General features: G+C 48.9%; 2 protein-coding genes across 2 annotated transcripts; both read left to right on the top strand.

Annotated features, from left to right (window-relative positions):
* Positions 1 to 609: 609 nt before the first annotated feature.
* Positions 610 to 1,577, top strand: S100A14 (S100 calcium binding protein A14). The gene is made up of 3 exons (XM_007948622.1): positions 610 to 639; positions 1,071 to 1,217; positions 1,440 to 1,577. Exons 1-3 carry the CDS (start codon positions 610 to 612, stop codon positions 1,575 to 1,577), a joined length of 315 nt encoding a protein of 104 aa, XP_007946813.1.
* A 7,094-nt stretch (positions 1,578 to 8,671) lies between these two features.
* S100A16 (S100 calcium binding protein A16) lies at positions 8,672 to 9,253 on the top strand. The gene is made up of 2 exons (XM_007948581.1): positions 8,672 to 8,824; positions 9,095 to 9,253. Exons 1-2 carry the CDS (start codon positions 8,672 to 8,674, stop codon positions 9,251 to 9,253), a joined length of 312 nt encoding a protein of 103 aa, XP_007946772.1.
* Positions 9,254 to 18,143: the final 8,890 nt, after the last annotated feature.

Raw genomic sequence — 18,143 nt, forward strand, 5'->3', positions numbered from 1 at the left:
ACAAAACTGGCTCAAAGCCCAGGCTCTAGAATAGCAGAGGTGACTTAGGGATGAGGCCCAGCCCCCTGCTGCCCTCCCTTCCCCCAGGTATAAGAACTGAGCTCAGGTGAGCTGGTTCCTCCTGTCCTGCCTCAGCAGCTGCCAGCAGGTAAGGAAACCCAGGTATTTTCACCCAAATGGGCTGCTTTTTGCCCAGGGGCACACTTAGCTTACCTACTCTACCCTAGGCTGCCAGGGAAATTGCTGGGGGACTAGGTCCTTGAGGCAGAGGTGTGTGTATTTGTGTGTGTGTGTGTGTGTGCATACAAATGGAGGTGGGAGGAAGGAGACTGAGGTGAGCCTAAGGGACCTCTAAGTGTACTGGGCTAGCGGCTATGACCTTAGCTCCTGGATCCAGGGCAGGGACTGGGTTTTGTGTGGGGTTAGCCTGACTCCTGGGGTGAGTATCTGGGGTGGAGCCAAAGTAGGAAGTTGAGGAAGGAATGCTGAACCCTTCCCCTAATGCAGACCTCCCCTCTGTTCTAGGTGGAACATGAGCCATCAGCTCCTTTGGGGTAGGCTGTAGGACCACACAACTCTCTCTAGAGGAGCAAGTGCACCCAGGGCACCATGGGACAGTGCCGATCAGCCAATGCTGAGGTGGGCCCATTCATTCCTCATGTGTTTTCTTCTGTCTCCATATTCCTCTCCTCCACCCAGAGATTCTGTATTTTCCCATTAACTTGGGCTCTATCATCTTGGAGGCACAACCCCCTCCCTGATGCCCACACAAGGTGCTGTCAACAGAGTCCTCCCAAGAAGACCACATGCTGGGGCCTGCCCTGCCTGGGGACTGAGGGGCGGGGAGGGAAGGCTTGCCTAACTGTGGCTCAGGGCAGAGGCCTCTGTGGCTGGGAAGCCAAGAGGGTGAGGGCTGCTGGATTCTTGGTTTGGGAGTGGGTGGGATTCTGTGTGCCTTCCTCTCCCCCTGTCTTGTTGGCTCTGGGACTGTTGGGGATGCAAGACTCTTGGGGATGTCCCTGGGTAGGTGGAGCCTCCTTAATGTGGCTGATGATATCCCCTGCCCTCAGGATGCCCAGGAATTCAGTGATGTGGAGAGGGCCATTGAGACCCTCATCAAGAACTTCCACCAGTACTCAGTGGAAGGTGGGAAGGAGACGCTGACGCCCTCTGAGCTACAGGAACTGGTCACCCAGCAGCTGCCTCACCTCATGCCGGTACTGAGAGAGTACACCCCACCCCACCTACTCCCCTGATTTCCCAAGCAAGTAGTCCAAGACTCCACCCACACTGCTGGCCCATGGCACTAGCAACCTCTAGCCTTTCCCCTTGCCAGTGCCAGGTAGGCTTAGATTCTGCTTCCTGCCCCTGGGCAGGGTGGGGTGGGAAGATCTGAGGGTGCTGCCTCTCTGAGCTTTGTGTGTCTTCTCTCCCTTCAGAGCAACTGTGGGCTAGAAGAGAAAATTGCCAACTTGGGTGGCTGCAATGACTCCAAACTGGAGTTTGGAAGTTTCTGGGAGCTGATCGGAGAAGCAGCCAAGAGTGTAAAGCTGGAGAGCCCTTGCCCGGGGAGCTGAGAATCTTCTCCTGCAATTCTTGGGGAGATGTTGGGGCAAGGGGATCTTAGAGACTGTGGGCCTGGAAATAAAACTCTTCTTTCCACCACCACCCCACCTCATTCCACCCTGCACCTCTCTTCCCCTCTGCATTGTTCAGCTTCATAACTGCCTTCTTAGGGGTCTCTGTGTGCCTCAATCCTGGGGGCATGGGACCAGGAGTCTCAGCAGGAGGCTCAGGGGCTGGGTGGGGGCCAGGGATGGATGGTGAGGGATTAGAAGGGTATAAAGGCTAAGGAAATTGGTAATGGGGGAATGTTAGAGAGGAGCTGGGATCTGGGGAATGATTTGAGGAAGGGGGCTGGGAACAGGGCTGGGTATTTGGTACTAAAAAGAACCTCCAAGAACCTGTGCCCCCTAATTTTTCCTCTAACTCAAACTGTAGATGCCTGTTCAGTGCCATGTCTTTCTACCTCCAGCTCTGCCCTAACCTCCTAGAGCTCTGTCCCTGGGCTAAGGCAAAGGAAGAGAAGTGGGGTCGGGGAAAGCCTGAAAAAGGCATGACTTTGGGGGTAAGGGAACCAGCTGGGTGCTTAAGTATTTACAGAATGATAGTTGTTTTATATAATTTGGTTAATAAAGAAAAAGAAAAAGAAAAATGGAAGCTATTGTCTTGATTGGACATCCATGGGTGTTTGAAGGTCCATGGGTGTGGGGGGTTGGAGATGCATGGCAGAGAGCCATTGGGAGAGGTGGGACATGTCAGGGCTGGAATGGTTGGCAGTGGAAGTGAATGGAGATTCACTTTTCCCCATAGGCTTGGTTGAGGGTGGTTTCAGTCCTAAAAGGCAGGAGAACTGGTCCTCTCTGAGGGATAGGCTCTGCTTTGCCAGTGGCCTGGCCTTCTGGCAGGAGATGAGGGTATGTGTGCACACCTGGGAAAAAGGATATGTGAACCAAGTGTCCTGGGACCTGGCTGACTATGAACAGGGGAAATGTTGGGCTGAGAAACAGGCTGGCAGGTCTGGGTTTGAATCTTTGCTCTGCTAAGATTTTGGGCATGCTATCAGTTTCTTGCCTGCTCACCAGAAGGCTGGCGGTTCAAACCCACCAGCCACTCCTCGGAAGGAAGGTTGGGCAATCCTACTTCTGTAGTGATACTGCCTCGGAAACCCAAGGAGGGGTCTCTATGAGTCAGGGCTGACTTGACGGCACATAACAACAACAACAACAATCAGTTTCTTCATCTGTAAAATGCGATATTAATAGCATGTCCCTTATAGGATAGTTAAGATAATGATGCATTGCATTATGTCAAGTACTTAGCATGGAGATTGAACCAGTGAACATAGTCATAACTGTAGGAGTGAGCAAGTGGGTTCCCTCTCTGGTATTAGGTGCTATTCCTGTATAGTGAGATGGAACTGGCCAGTTTCCATGGGTAACTTGGGAAAGGCATGGAGGAGCATTCCCAGAGAAGGTATATGCTGCACCTAACGATGGATTACGAGTCCCTGGGTGGTGCAGTTAAGTGCTCAACTACTAGATGAAAGGTTGGTGGTTTGAACCTACCCAGGGAATGCCTTGGAAAACAGGTTTGGCAATCTGTTTCTGAAAAGGTCACAGCCTTGAAAACAGAGAGGAAACGTTCTATTTGGCACTCATGGGGTTGTCATGAATTGGAGTCGACTTGATGGCAACAGGCATGGGTCTCAGGAGAGTTCCTGACGGACTGAACTGGAGATGGAAGACCAAGAGCCAGACTTGAGCCCACAAAAATCAGGTATGACACCTGAAGTCCCAACAGCAAGGAAGTTTCTGTGGCCAGCCAGGCTGGTCTGCGATGCTAACTGAATTGGTCTATTGGGGGCCCCTGAAACTGGATTCCCAGTGACCCAGGTAAGAAAGGCAGATGACAGTCCTCTTCCTTTCTCCACCTTGTCCTGTCCATTGCTTCTGCTCAGGCCCTGCAGGGTTAGGAGGGTGGGGTTAGGGGAGTGCCAGCTTCTACCACTCCCTCTGGAGTGGGGGTGGAAGGGTGCTAAAAAAGGAGTGTATCCCTTTAACAAGGGCCCAACCCCAGGGCCAAATCAAAAGGGAGCTCAGTCACTATCTCCCCACCGAGCCAACTCCACCAGGCAGGGCAGGGAGGGAGTGGGACAGATTCTGGGAGTGCAGCGGGGAGGAGTCCCAGCTGGGCTGAACGGGGAGCTGTTTGGCAGTGCCAGAACCCAGGCCCTAGAGCCCTGCAGGAGAGGAGGTGGACTGGAGAGGAGGCAGGTGAGTGCCCCAGGCCCAGTATGGGAGGTCCAGGGCTACCGGAGAGGCCCTGCAGGCTTTCGGGGCCAGGAGAAGGGGCAATGAAGGGGGCCAGGAACAGGGGCCTGCCTGAGGGAGGGCACAAAGATTTCCTTAATGATTAACTTTCCCCAGAGGCCAGTTTGGAAACGGAGAGTCCTCAACCCCTGTGATTAGGGTTGGGGGCTGTGTGAGGCCTACAGAGGAGAGTATGGGGTAGGAAGACCCCTCCTTCTGGCCCAGCAGTAGACTGGGCTCCTCTCCAGGGGCTGGGCCATTGGGCAGGGTGTTCTGGAGCTTTGCCCACAGCTGTTCCGATCCTTCCCTAAGAGAAAAAGGGCAAAACATGTTGGTGGGGGGCAGGGAGGTGGCCAGACTCTGGTCACAGGCCTCTCTGGGCTCTGGGAGCTGTGTCCTGGGAGAGGTGATGGAGCTTAGGAGGAACTAGGAAAGGCCCAGGGAGCCTGAGAACCCGAGGAGAGGGGCAGGAGCCAACATGACTTCTCCTCTACCTTAGGGTCTACTCTGGTCCTCATTGTGCTCTAGGAGCTATGCCTTGGGAGGGGCTATGAGACCTGGAGGAACCCAGTGAGGTCCTGGGGGAGCCTGGGAGCTCCGGGAGAGGGAAAGGGGTCAAACTTCAGCTTCTTCTGCACCTCGGTACCCAGGCAGGTCCTGGCTTGACTTGTTTTGCTTGGCAGAGTCACCTGCACTATAGGAGCAAGCATTCCCCTGCCCAAACCTGTGAGGTGGGGATAAGAGCAAGGGTGTTGGGAAAGGGAGCGCTGAGGGTGCTGGTGAGAGAGTCTTGGCCTTTCTTCTGGTTAGGAAAGAGGTCTGGGTGCTAGTGAGGTCAAGGTCAGCTGTGTGTGTGTGTGTGTGTGTGTATCCCTAGTGTGTGTGTCTCTCTGGCCACATTAGACTCCTACAGCTTCACTTGTTCACTCATCTGGAAGAAATTTCAGGGAAGGCAATTTATTTCTCCAGCTGCAAAAGCAGCAGTGGATGGAAGGTAGATGGGTTACTCAAGATGAGGGGACCAAGAATGGCAGAGCTCTTAGCTCTTTGTGTGTCCCTGTGAATGAGTCCTGTGAGGGCTGAGGAGGATGAGACAGGGCACATTTATGAGAGACTGAGAGTTTAGTCTCCTGGAGCTGAAAAAAGAGGGAGAAGAGGGAACAGAGAATGGGACTATTTAGGTTGGATTTATTTGAAACAACTTTGCAAATAAAATGAAGTATCACCAGCCCAGTTCAGATCTCACTATCCCCGTGTATGGAAGGAAGTCAGGGCAAATGAGTGAATTGCAAGGGAATGAATGAATGAAAGAGTGAGTGAGAGAATGCATGTTACTGAGAGAGTAAGAGAATGAATGAGAGTGAATAAATGATTGATGAATGAATGAGTAAGCAAATAAATGGCGAGCCAATGGATGAATGAGTTGAAGGTGGAAGGGACACAGAGGATGCTAAATTTAGGGTCAAGAGTAGACTAGGGTTAGGACAGAATAGTGACTAGAAGGGATGGGAGTCCAGGGACACAACCCAACTCTCAGAAACAATTTAAGCCTCAAGAATTGTGAATGGAGATGAGAGGAGAAGGTGCATGTTGGAGGGTGTGGTGGATATTCAAGACTCCAGGTTGAAGGGGACCTGGGAGTTGACGTGGTGGGGCAGGGTTAGAAAGCCCTTGGAGGGGGTAGGGCCCAGAACCTGGGAGTGGGAGGGTGGGGCTGGAGTGGCTGTGATCCAGGGGGATGGTGTCAGGGCAATTTGGACTTTTTTGGAGAAGTCAGCAAGCTGGGGTGAGGTGGGTGGGAGCCTCCTGTTTGCTCAATGATGAATCAGCCAAGGAGAAGACAATGAGAACATTGTGGGGAGGGGGCTGGGGGCCCAGGTGAGAGGGTCCACTGGAGAACAAATTGTCACCACTCCCACTTTTTTGGGAAGGTTCCAGTGTACAGTGTTCACCCTCCTTCTCTCAATTCAGGATCAACCTGTGGCAAAGTCCTGTTTACTCTTCCTGGGAGGGGGAGGGTGGGGCAGTGCACCCACCCCTCTCCCCACCCTTACCTGAGTTCTTTCTGACTTGGTTGGTGAGAAGATGGGACCGGAAGAGGGGTGGTGGCTGTGGGATGGGTGGGGTGGCAGATCCTGTCTTCTGGCCCCCAGGGGAGGGAGGGAGGAGGTGGGTAATGACACCCAATTGTGCCACTTGGATACCTTCCTTCAGAAAACTTCAGAAAGGCACTTGTCCAGATGGTTATCTTCAGTACATGCACTTTACAAAAAGCTATGTGTGTGGGGGATTACTGGGAGGAGGGTCTAGGAACTGAAGACCAGAGATGCTCAGCTACCTCTCTGGGGTCACCCAGCACACCTAACTGCAGGCAGCTGAGTCTCTTGGGATGCTTATTCTGTGTCTTGCCTGCTTGGCTGCTGCCAGAGGCTAGGTAGGGATTGAGGAGAGGCAGGAGAAGTCTCTATGGTCAGAGAAATAAGACCTCAAGAAGGAGGGAGATGAAGACAGGTGGTGGGTGGGGTGGGTGGGGCAGGGGAGAAAGCAGAAAAGCACCCTGCCCCCAAACCAATTTCTTTCTCTTTTCCTCTTCCTGTTTCCCCACAGAGTTCCTCACCTGGGGAACAAGGTCTGAGATGGTTGAGGACAGAGGGTTCTCTGATCTTTTTCCCCATTCTCAAGGCTCAGTTGGGAGCAGGTTTGGTGCCATCTTTCCTGAAGCGGGTCCACCTTTCAGAATCCCCAGGAATGCTAATCATGGGCCAGGCTACCCTCACATTCAAGGGCAGCAGAGTAGGCAGCTCATGTATTGAAAACATTTTCTTTTTCCCTCCTCATTTGTGAGTTTTAGAGATTTTGTTTGAAAATCTTATAAAGGTGTAAGTATTAAACCCCAGAATTGCACCTGTAACAAATAGCTTGTATGGAAAAGAGTTTCCTGCAGTCACGACTCCATCCTTCATCCTTCGACCACAGACCAGAGTGGTCAGGTGGGTGAGGCAGGGGAGAAGAAGGGCAGGATTTCCAGCCAGAGACAGGTGGCCACTCCAGCCTGATCCCTCTTCCTCTCTCCTTTCCTTCCTTCCTGTGTCCTGTCTCTGTTCCTCTGTGTCTCACCCTTCCCTTGAGAAAAGCTTCAGTCAGTCGTAGGCTGCATCAGCTTCAAAGGGTGGCCAGAGGCCATGGCTACCTGGTATCTGGCCTGGCAGGAGAGGGAGTGACCATTTATAGAACATCTCCCTTGAGCAAGGCACTGCCCCTTTGCAATGAGGACTAAGGGAGCCACAGACATTAAAGCAGGAAGATGTTACATCCAGGAATTAAATAAACATATTCCAAATTTCCAGTCTTGCTTGTAATCTCTGATTCCTGTGATTTGGTAGCAAAAATACAGTGGCTGTGTGTAAAAACACTGTCTTGGCCTCAAAGAACATCTGGGGAGACAAAATCTAGTAAGAGGCTGGGTTACTTCAGTCAGTGGGCAGTGAATACAGACGTGGGAGCCATAGGAAGATGCTGAGGGCAGGGGTCAGGGCAAGCTTCCCAAGGGAGATGAGGCTTGGGCAGGGCCAGAGTCATGGGCAGTCTCAGCTAGATGGAGATGCCAGGGGAGCTGGTGAGGGAGCAGGGAGGGCCATGAGGAGATTCAAAAGCAGGTGGTAGGGGCAGGGAGCTTCTGTGGGCCTGGCACAGTAGGCAGCCTGTCTGAATAAGACTGTAGGCTGCTCAAGCCTCACAGTGGCTGTGTCCCCGTTGTGCCCAGAAGGCACCAGGCGAGGGCGACTGGAGTTCATTCCTGGACTTGGGGGAGGGAGGGTTGACTTGGGGGGGCTCTGGGCATGGGCGGTGACTCCCAGAGCAGATCCGCCTGCTCCCCTCATATCCTGTTATTCAGAAGGCTGTATCCGCTAGCTCGCAATGTGAGTGTCTTTTGTCCTGGGGTGAAGGGGGATGCTTGTGGCCTTTGGCAGGCTGCCGCTGTGTCCAGGGCCCAACTCCAACTGGGGTGAACCAGGCCTGGCTCCACCTTAGGTAATGGTAGGTGGGATGGTTCTTGGGTCTTGCTGTATCTTTAGAGGTGGGTGTGAGGGAGAGAGGCCAATGGGTATGGCTGGGGCATTCTGCACAGAGTCTGACTTGATAGATGAGAAACTTATCCCCTTTCCCAGAGTGGGGCAGCCATGGTTTGAGACCTTGGACTCCCTGCCCTTGGGCCTGTTGTGGGATCAAGGAGGGCCTAGGTGCCTACCTTTTGCTTTATTGCCTGGGGCTAAGCGTCTCTTCTCAGCCAACCCTTGGGGTGGAGGTGGGAGTGGGGGTTGGGGGAGCCAATAGCTCCTGTTCCTGCCCCCCTTGGTTCATCTAAGCCATTCCTAGCTGGGCTTGCCCTCAGCTGCCCTTGCTGTCGGCTGGCCAGGTGTGGAGTTGAGCAGGAGGGGTGGGCAATTACTCCTCCTCTTCCCACGAGATCCTCTTGCTCTCACTGGGCTGTGCCAAGCTGTCACCCATGCCTGGGGCTGGGGAAGGGCCTGGGGAACCTGCTGAGGCAGTTGAGCTGGGCAACACCTGGATTAGAGGAGACACATAGTTCTCATTCCAGGGCCCACCTCCACGCCCACCTTGTCACAGCCTTCCCCTTTCCCTGCATCCTCCTGAGGACAAATCTGTCTGGGATGCCCAGGTCTCCAGGCAGGAAAAGGACAAGGACAAAGGGTCAGGGAAGAGGTTTGGCCCATGGGCTCCCTTCTCATCTCCCTTTCTCATGTTGCCCAGGCCTTGGGAGGAGGTGAGGTGGTGAGATGGCGGACGACTACACGGAGCTGGAGAAGGCAGTCGTGGTCCTAGTGGAAAACTTCTACAAATACGTGTCTAGGCACAGCCTGGTCAAGAATAAGATTAGCAAGAGCAGCTTCCGCAAGATGCTCCAGAAAGAGCTCAATCATATGCTGACGGTAAAGCCCTGCCTCTGGGAGGCCTCTGTCCTCTCAGGATGTCCTCCACTCCCAGGCCTCTGTCCTGTCAGGGTTCCTCCACCCCAGGGCCTTGTCTCCCATTCCCAGGCCTCTGTCCTGTCAGGTGCCCAGGCCTGAGCCAATAAGGCTCTGTTTGAGTTCCCGTGGCAGATACTACCCTGGCCAGATTTCTTGGACTCTGCCCAATATCCTGTCTGGAGGCTCTGTGAGGCTGCCACCCTCAGTTGCTGACCCTTGATTCCTCCCCAGGACACAGGTAACCGAAAGGCTGCTGACAAGCTCATTCAGAACCTAGACGCCAACCACGATGGACGCATCAGCTTTGACGAGTACTGGACCTTGATAGGTGGCATCACCAGCCCCATCGCCAACCTCATCCGCGAGCAGGAGCAGCAGAGTAGCAGCTAGGGCCCCCCACATCTTCTAGGCACTGACCCTGACACCCAGCTCCCCATGCTGTTGGCTAGGTCCCTTCTCAGTCTCTTCTGCCCACCAGGCCTTTTCCTAGGTTCTCCTTCCAGACCTTCTCCTGACCCTTCCTGAACAGAGAGAGGGGAGATGTCAGGGTCCTTGTGTGAGTCTCAGTCATTAGGTGCTTCCTTGAGGGTCTCAGTCTCTGGAGCCAGTAGGCCCTGAGGGCCCTTCTATGAAATCTCAATGCTGTTTAGGGACCCCAAGACTTTCCTCACTGATCAGCCCATCTACTTGTCCAACGTTTACTGTTCCTGCTTGATTTTTGCCTGATTCTGGGTTCGTCCCAACCTCCTGCAGGGGCTGGCTACTCATTGCTTGAGGTCTCCCTGCTCCTGGCAGCAGCAGCAGCAGAGAGTCTCTCCCTGTCCCTTTGCCCCTCTGCTGGGTAGAGAAACATGTCCAAGGATCCCCTCCAGCTGCCTCTGCATCTGGGAATGAGCTAAGCAGGCCTGGGCTCCCTCCCGCCTGCTTAGTCACTGGAGAATGGCAATAAAGTCTGGATTTGGAGTTTGTACCCCTCTCACCCTGTTTCTTTGTGATGCTTATTTAAAATTTTCCACTCTTTGGGACATCCTTGTGCCTCAGTGGTCTTCACCCTCAGCCCTGAGGCAAGAAAGGGTTCTCCCAGAGAAACCTCAGGGCCAGAGCAAGATAAGAAGCCAGAAACCCTGGATTCCAGCAGGTGCTGCCCTCCTGCTCCATAAAAAGCAAAGATCACGTGTCATCATCTCTGGGCCATCACAGCACAGGACAGGCACACAGTAGGTCTCTTTTAGCCCTCACTTCAATTTGATGAGGGAGGAACCATACCCTCAGGGCCATCTTGAGCCATGGGTGGCACTGAGGCCTTGATTCCTCAGTAGCAGTTTATTCCAGTACACAGAAAAGTTTGTGGGATAGGAAAGTAGTGGTGCAGGAGGTCAGCATTGGGATTGGGAGTGGGAAAGGAAACCACCACTTATAGCTGCAGGGGCAACAGTTCCAGTTTCTGTTTCTCTCTCTGCTCTTCACTGACAGAGCCCTTGCCAGGTTGGGAGAAGAAGACAAAGAAACAGGGCAGGGAGGCCAACCTGCAGAATTCTGGGTCATTGGGTTTTAAACCGGGACAATGCACCCCAGGGTCCAAGAAGATTCTCCAGGAGCTGCACAGGCCTAGACAGTTTGGTTAGAATCATGTACAGATCCTCAGCCTTCTGCAGTTGGTCTGCCTCTGAACAGACCTGCGGTCAAAGCATCAAGCTTGTTCTCCATGCCTACAGTCTTTCACAACCACCCTTCCCCAATTAAACATGAAGGGCATATCCTTTATCTGTCCTGAATATCACTACACTGCCTTGACTCAATGGTACAGAACTCATTCTCTCTCTATCTTTTTTAATTTAACAGATGATAAAACAAAAAACCAAACTCACTGCTGTTGAGTCAAATCCGATCATAGCTATCCCTTCTTGGGTTTCCGAGGCGGGATCACTATGGAAGTAGCTTGCCCCAGTCTTCCTTCCAAGGAGTGGCTGGTGGGTTTGTTGCTATGTTTCGACTTCATTGAACATATATTTTAAACAGAGTTTTAACAGTTTTACTTAAAAAAATGTCACAGTCTCTACCATACTTCAGAAATTGTACCCTTTGTGATGATTTAAACTCATGATGAGAAATTTGAGCTGCCAACTTAAAAATGTGTCAGGCAGTAGTACATCATTCTTCAAAATTCCTTTCGGGAGTGTGGAAGCAAACCTTATGAAGACAGATCACTGCTTTAGAGGGTAGCAGGAGTCTCTGGGTGGTACAATGGTTAAAGTGCTTGGCTACTAACTGAAAGATTGGTGGTTCGAGTCCACCCAGTGGTGCCTCAGAAAAAAGGCTAGAGATCTATTTCTGAAAAATCAGTCATTGAAAACCCTGTGAAGCACAGTTCTACTCTGACACACAAGGGATTACTCAACAGTAACTGATTTTTTAAGTCATCACTCTGTAGGCAGTGGTGCTACCTGGAAAAGCTTCTTGGAGGAAGCATGAGCTGAGCTGGAACAAAAAGCCAGAGAAAGTCAGGACAAGGGACAAGGAGCCTCTCAGAAGATAGAGCAGGTTGGCCAGGTGCCAAGGCCTTGGGGTGGTGGTGGAGGTGGTTCCTCAAGTGAAGGGTCTCATGAGAAGTCCCGGAGGCGATTCAGGACCAAGTGGCTCTGTCTGCCTCCCTCCTTTCAACGACAGGCTCCTTAGTACATTTTCAACCTTCTGTACTGTGCCTGTTCCCTCTACCCTATTCAGCATTCCCATCTTTCTTTCCAAAGAGAGGGAAATTGCATTGGGAAAACAATGTTATCTCCATATCAGAGATTAGAGAGAGACTCAGGAGGAGCCAAGGAGCTGGGTGGAGGAAATCTAGTCTGCCCCATAGGGCTGCTCATACTTCCTCCAGAGATTGGACGCTGCTCCCTTCACTGCCCCTGGTACTTGGCTGCAGCCCAGCACTTCTATCCCACCAGGACTTCAGGATATAGGATGGGTCTGTGACCTCAGCTAGAAGCCTGTTGCTAGGGTGTCTCAGTTTAAGCTTAGATCCTTGGGGAGGAAGCTGAGCTTTGGTGGAGGTCAGAGATGCTTAATGGCAGTCAGGGCTTGGGCTTCAGGGCCTGGAGCCAGAGAGGTCCCAGAGGAGTGAAAGCAGATACTGCAGGGTTAGGCTTGAAGCCTCTAGGGAGTGTTGGGGCCAGAGAAGGGCTTGTCTTTCTGCCCAAAACCTGTCAAGGAACCAGAAAGCCTGAGCAGAGCCAGCTTGGAAGGCAGCTCATCCCAGCCCAGAGGTGCAGGCTGGGTACCTGCAAGGGGTGGGAGGGGCCAGAAACAGGTTTCTATGGGACATCTCAGGCCCTCCTTCTATCTGGGGTCTTGCACTAGCCTGGCTCAGTGTCTAACCAATTGGAATGGAGGTCTTAGGTGCCTAGTAAGTTGTGCTCTTCAAACCCATCTATAGCTGACTTGTCTTACTTTAGGGTGAGAGTTTGATTCATCTTGTCACATGAGGGTAAAAAAACCTAAGACCATGTGGGTCAGCTTTGGTACCTCCTGTACATTTGGTTTTGCTTTCCATTTAGATTCCTAGTAAAGTTCCTTTTGAAAAATTAAACAATCCTTTCTTCTTGCCCAATTTTAAAGGGTCATTTGGTCTTCCAGACAGCCCTGTGAGATAGGAATCATGATCCGCATTTTATAGATGATGATATCTAGGCTCTGGGAAATGATGCCCTTCCCCAAGAACACATGGCTGGTGACCAGTGAGCTGTGATTCAGACTCTATCTTTTACTAACTCTGTGTTAGATACCTACAGGGCAGAAGGTTCCCATCCAGAGCTTGGCCCCCATAACTATGGAGGAACAAGAGTGCGCCCTACAGGCCATGCATGGTATGACTGTGACTGCTTCTGTGGCAGACCTATTCATTCATTGAAGTATAAAATAAAAAAAAAACCAAACTCACTGCCATGGAGTTGACTCTATTCTGGGTCATAGTGACCCCCTTTGGGTGTCTGAGGTGGTAAATCTTTACAGAAATAGATTTCCCAGTCTTCCTTCCATGGAGTGGCTGGTGAGTTCAAACTGCCAACCTGCTGGTTAGCAGTCAAATGCCTTAGGCACTACACCACCAGAGCTTCTTTTCAAGAAGTAGGGTGTAAAAATGTGTGACTGAGGCGTCTGACCTCCTCTATCTTCACTAAGGGGAGAAAGAATCACCATTAGCATCACCCCAAGGCTGATTCCTATGAAGTGGAGGTTAGACATGCCTCCTTTATCCAAGTATTTTACCAATTCTAACACCAACTGTAGCTCCGATGGCACTCAACTTCTCTGCTCAGTTTGATAATTCATTGTAACGGCTGTACAGGACTCACAGACAATACTCACGTATATGAGATTTATTAGGGAAGTCATAGGCTACAATTCAGGATGAGAAATGACTCAGGATACAGTTTTTCAATCAGGACACCCTCTTAGCCATGCCTATAGGCAGGTCACTTCAGGTCACCTCAGCCTTTCAGCCCCTTGACCTGGACTCTGCTTTGCTTGGACAGGTGTTACAAAGCTCTTTGGCTCCACCAGTAAGTGACTGGAGGCACCCCACTCTGTCAGCAAGCCTCCACTCTGGCTTTTTCACTCGATGGAAGGAGAAGCCCACCATGCTGTCTCTTGCCTGTCACCTGATTCTGTTGCCTCTGCTGCTATCCTTTCTCTGCTGCTGCTTCTCACTGTCTCTTACCCTCTCTGGGGTTAGGTCTATGTCCCTGGGTCTGAGAAGTTCTCCTTGCAGGGACTCTGAATCCAAAGAACTCGCTCTGTTCCTATCTCTTCTTCTTGGTGGTAGTCAGTTCCCCACCGTCTATCTCTGCGATGTCTCATTTTAACTAGTGGGATGATTAAAACTGACCAATCCCTTTGTTAGGGTTCCATATACCTTATTAGCATGGTCCCACCCCCACAGGGTGCCATGCGCCTTATTTGCGTTAGCAGCAAGCTGTCCAATATTCTCGGTGGGCCAAAAGCATCTTATTTGCACAGTTCCACTCAAATCTTTTTGTGGGAATTACATGACCATAGCTAGAAAGGTCATAAAAGAGTGACCCATTGCACAGCATAGAGCCTTATATGTGCCAGACACAGTGGGTGCTGAAACAAAAAGAGTAGGAACAGATACATTTCCTGATTTGATGGGGCTCACAGTTCAGAGGAAGAAGACAGCAAATAGCCATGAATCATACAACCAGTTGCTGTCAAGTTGATTCTGACTCATGGCAACCCTGTATGTGTCAGAGTAGAAATGTGTTCCATAGGGTTTTCAATGGCTAATTTTTTTTTTTTTTTATTGTGATTTGGGTGAAGATTTACAGAGCAAATTCACTCTTGATACAGCAGTTCACATATATTTTGTCTCATGTCATTGACCACAGTTTACCACAATGCAACAGTTCCCCTCCAACTTCCTCCCCACAGTACCACTTCCCAGTGTCTATCCCTCCATACTCTCCTGCGCCCTGAGCTGTCTCCCTGTGCATAAGCTGCCCTTCCTTCTCCCATGATTGTTCTCTCCAGGGCGTGTATCTACTTGAGGTAAATGTTCAACTCACATGCCTGTACTTTGTTTGGCTGGAAACCACAGGTGTGGGTTCAATTCCAGACCTGAAGGGCAGCTAGGGGCCATAGTCTCAGTGGTTCCACCAGGCTCTATTGGACCAGCAAACCTGGTCCCAACCATCCCCCCCCCTTTTTTTTCCCCCTCCAAATGATTTTGAGTTTTGTTCCACATTGTTCTCCCTCTCTATCCAGGATTCCTACATCCCTTCCAAGTGGATGACAGTGGTAGCCGGGCACCATCTAGTTCTTCTGGTTTCATAGTTGTATAGGTTGCAGATCGGATGGTGTACCAGTCGTGGGGACTGATTGTTTCCATTAATTTTGGTTTTCTGCTTTCTTCTTTGCTCTTGACGAGGAGAGACCCATCATTACATCTAGATGGCAGCTTGCTAGCTTTTAAGATCCCAGTCACTACTCATGAAAGTAGGAGGTGGAACAATGTTTTGTATAGTATGTTATGCCAATTGAGCTTGATGTCCCCTGTGACCATGGTCCTTTCAATGGCTAATTTTTCAGAAGTAGATTGTCAGGTGTTTCTTCTAAGATGCCTCCGAGTGTACTTGAACCCTAAACCTTGCAACTAACAGCTGAGTGCTTCGACTGTTTGCCCCACCCTGAGACTCAACACAAACAAGTGGATAATTGTAAACTGAAGTAACTTCAAAGAAAAGAATCTCATATGTAGGAACTTTTAACAAAGAAACCTGACTTATCCTGGGGGTGGGAGTATCCTTGAAGTGACAGTTGAGTTGAGATTTGAAAGGTGAACAGAAGTTATCCTGGATAGAAGAAGCAATGTGTACAAAGACCCTGTAGCAGGAGGGAACGTGATAAACTTGAATTACTGGGAGAAAGATACCCCTCTTGTACTTCAGGTCTTTGCTTCAATGTTGGACTTCTTTGACCATTTTATTTAAAATCAAAATACCCCACAGACCGACACGCCTATCCCTCTTTCCTGCTTTGTTTTCCTACATAGCACTGATAGCCTCTGAAATACCATGCATTTTACCTATTTATTGTTTTTTCCCCTCGCTACAGTGTAAGCTTCATGAAGGAGATTTCACTGTTTTTTCTTCACTGTGATATCCCAGTGTCCAACACATAGTAGGCACTCAATATTTGTTCAATGAAAGAATTACTCTCACAGTATCTGAAGCCTACCAGGTTCAGAAACAAACTCTGAGTTTTCTCCCTTGAGTCCATCCCCCTAATATTCTTTGCTGTCTCATAAATGGTGCTACTTCTAGAAGTCTTTCTGGATTCTTTTCTTTTTCTCACTCCCCATATCCAAATGACCAGCAAGTTCTGTTGGTTCTACCTCAATAATAAATATCAAAGCTGTCCACTTCTTTCTTTCTCTAAATTCCTCCCCTCATTTAAAAATCCATTGTCCCATCAAAGTTCCTTCCCCCATTTTAAAAACTCATTGTCTCATCACTGCAGTAGCCAACCTTCTCTGCTCCAACAAGGCCTTCATCTATTCCTAGAAATAACTGCCAAGGTTAATCTTTTTCTGTTTCCTTTTCAGAATGCCCATGATCCATGTTCTTTAAAAAGAAAATAATTAAGCAATGCAGCAAAGTATAGAGAAGGAATGAAAAAAAAAAAAAAAATCACTCACCACCCCATCAACCAGAAATAAGCACTAGGGTTTGATTAACACCATTTGGGTAGAAAGCTACCCAAATCCGCTAAAGGTTTAGCTAGAAAGACTGAGAGATAGATTTACAGGAAAAAAAAAGTTACAAAACTGGGGACATAGTATATGTTGTTTATAATAGAAAATACTATTTAAATTTTATTTGCAGTTAGCCAAAGGATAAAAGTCAAAGGAAAAATGAACAAATTCCTGAACTTCAGAAAAATATATTTTCATTATGAGAACTATTAATTCTTAAAAGTTCCCAGGGATAAAAAATAACTCTCCACTATATGTTTCTCCACCAGTTGTCTGTCAGTTGTTGTGCTGTGGTGGCTTGCATGTTACTGTGATGCTGGAAGCTATGCCACTGGTATTTCAAATATGAGACAGGACCTTTCAGACTAAACCAGACTGAGAAGAAGGATGGAGCCATCCACTTCTGAAAAATAGGCTGTTGCTGAAAACTTATGATATCAGTGAAACATTGTCTGATACAGTGCTGGAAGATGAGCCCCTTATGTTGGAAGACACTCAAAATATTACTAGGAAAGAGCTGCCTCCACAAAGTAGAGTTGACCTTAACGATGTAGATGCAGTAAAGCTTTCGGGACGTTTGTTTGCTGATGTGGCAAGACTCAAAATGAGAAGAAACAGCTAAAAAAAATCCATTAATAATCAGAATGTGGAATGTATGAAATATGAATCTAGGGAAATTGGAACTTGTCAAAAATGAAATGGAATGCATAAAGATCAATATACTAGGCATTGTTGTTGTTGTCGTTGTTTGCCGTCGAGTCGGCTACGACTCATAGTGACCCCTCCTTGGGTTTTCGAGGCAGTATCACTACGGAAGTAGGATTGCCCAACCTTCCTTCCGAGGAGTGGCTGGTGGGTTTGAACCGCCAGCCTTCTGGTGGGCAGTCAAGTGCCTTAGACACTATGCTACCAGAGCTCTTATACTAGGCATTAGTGAGCTGAAATGGACTGAATCTGACATAGTATGGTCTACTATGCTGGCAATGACAAATTGAAGAGGAATGGTGTCACATTTGTTGTCAAAAAGAATATTTTAAGATCTATCCTGAAGTATAGTGCTGTCAGTAATAGGATAATATCCACATTCCTACAAGGAAGACCAGTTAATACTACTATTATTCCAATTTACACAATAACCACTAAAACCAAAGATGAAGAAATTAAAGATTTTCACCAACTTCTGCAATCTGAACTTGACTAAACATGCAATCAAGATGTATTGATAATTACTGGTGATTGAAATGCAAAAATTGGAAACAAAGAAGAAGCATCAGTAGTTGGAAAATGTGGTTGTAGTGGTAGAAATTACACCAGAGACTGTGTGATGGAATTTTATAAGACCAGCAACTTATTCACTGCAAACAGCTTTTTTCAACAATATAGTGAATATACATGTGGACCTTGCCAGATAGAATACATAGAAATCAAATCGACTACATCTGTGGAAAGAAGTGATAGAGAAGCTCAATCTCATCAGTCAGAACAAGGCCAAGAGCTGACTGTGGAACAGACCATCAATTACTCATACACAAGTTCAAGTTGAAGAAAATGAAAACAAGTCCACAAGAGCCAAAATACAACCTTGATTATATTCTACCTGAATTTACAGACCCTCTGAAGAATAGATTTCACACATCAAACACTAATGACAAAAGACGAGTTGTGGAATGACATTAAGAATATAATACATGAAGAAGGCAAAAGGTCATTAAAAAGACAGGAAAGGGAAAAAAGACCAAAATGGATGTCAGAAGAGACTCTGAAGTTTGTTCTTGAACATAGAGTAGCTGAAGTGAATGGAAGAAACAATGAAATAAAAAAGCTGAACAGAAAATTTCAAAGAGCAGCTTGATGAGATAAAGTAAAGTATTATAATGAAATATACAAAGACCTGCAAGTAGAAAACCGAAAGGGAAGAACATGTTCAGCATTTCTGAAGCTGAAAGAACTGAAGAAAAAATTCAAGCCTCGAGTTGTAATGTTGACAGATTCTGTGGGCAAAATATTAAGTGATAC

This window comes from Orycteropus afer, unplaced genomic scaffold (genome assembly GCF_000298275.1).
Source record: "Orycteropus afer afer isolate SDZICR_OR568_19922 unplaced genomic scaffold, OryAfe1.0 scaffold00217, whole genome shotgun sequence".
NCBI classification, from domain to species: domain Eukaryota; kingdom Metazoa; phylum Chordata; class Mammalia; order Tubulidentata; family Orycteropodidae; genus Orycteropus; species Orycteropus afer.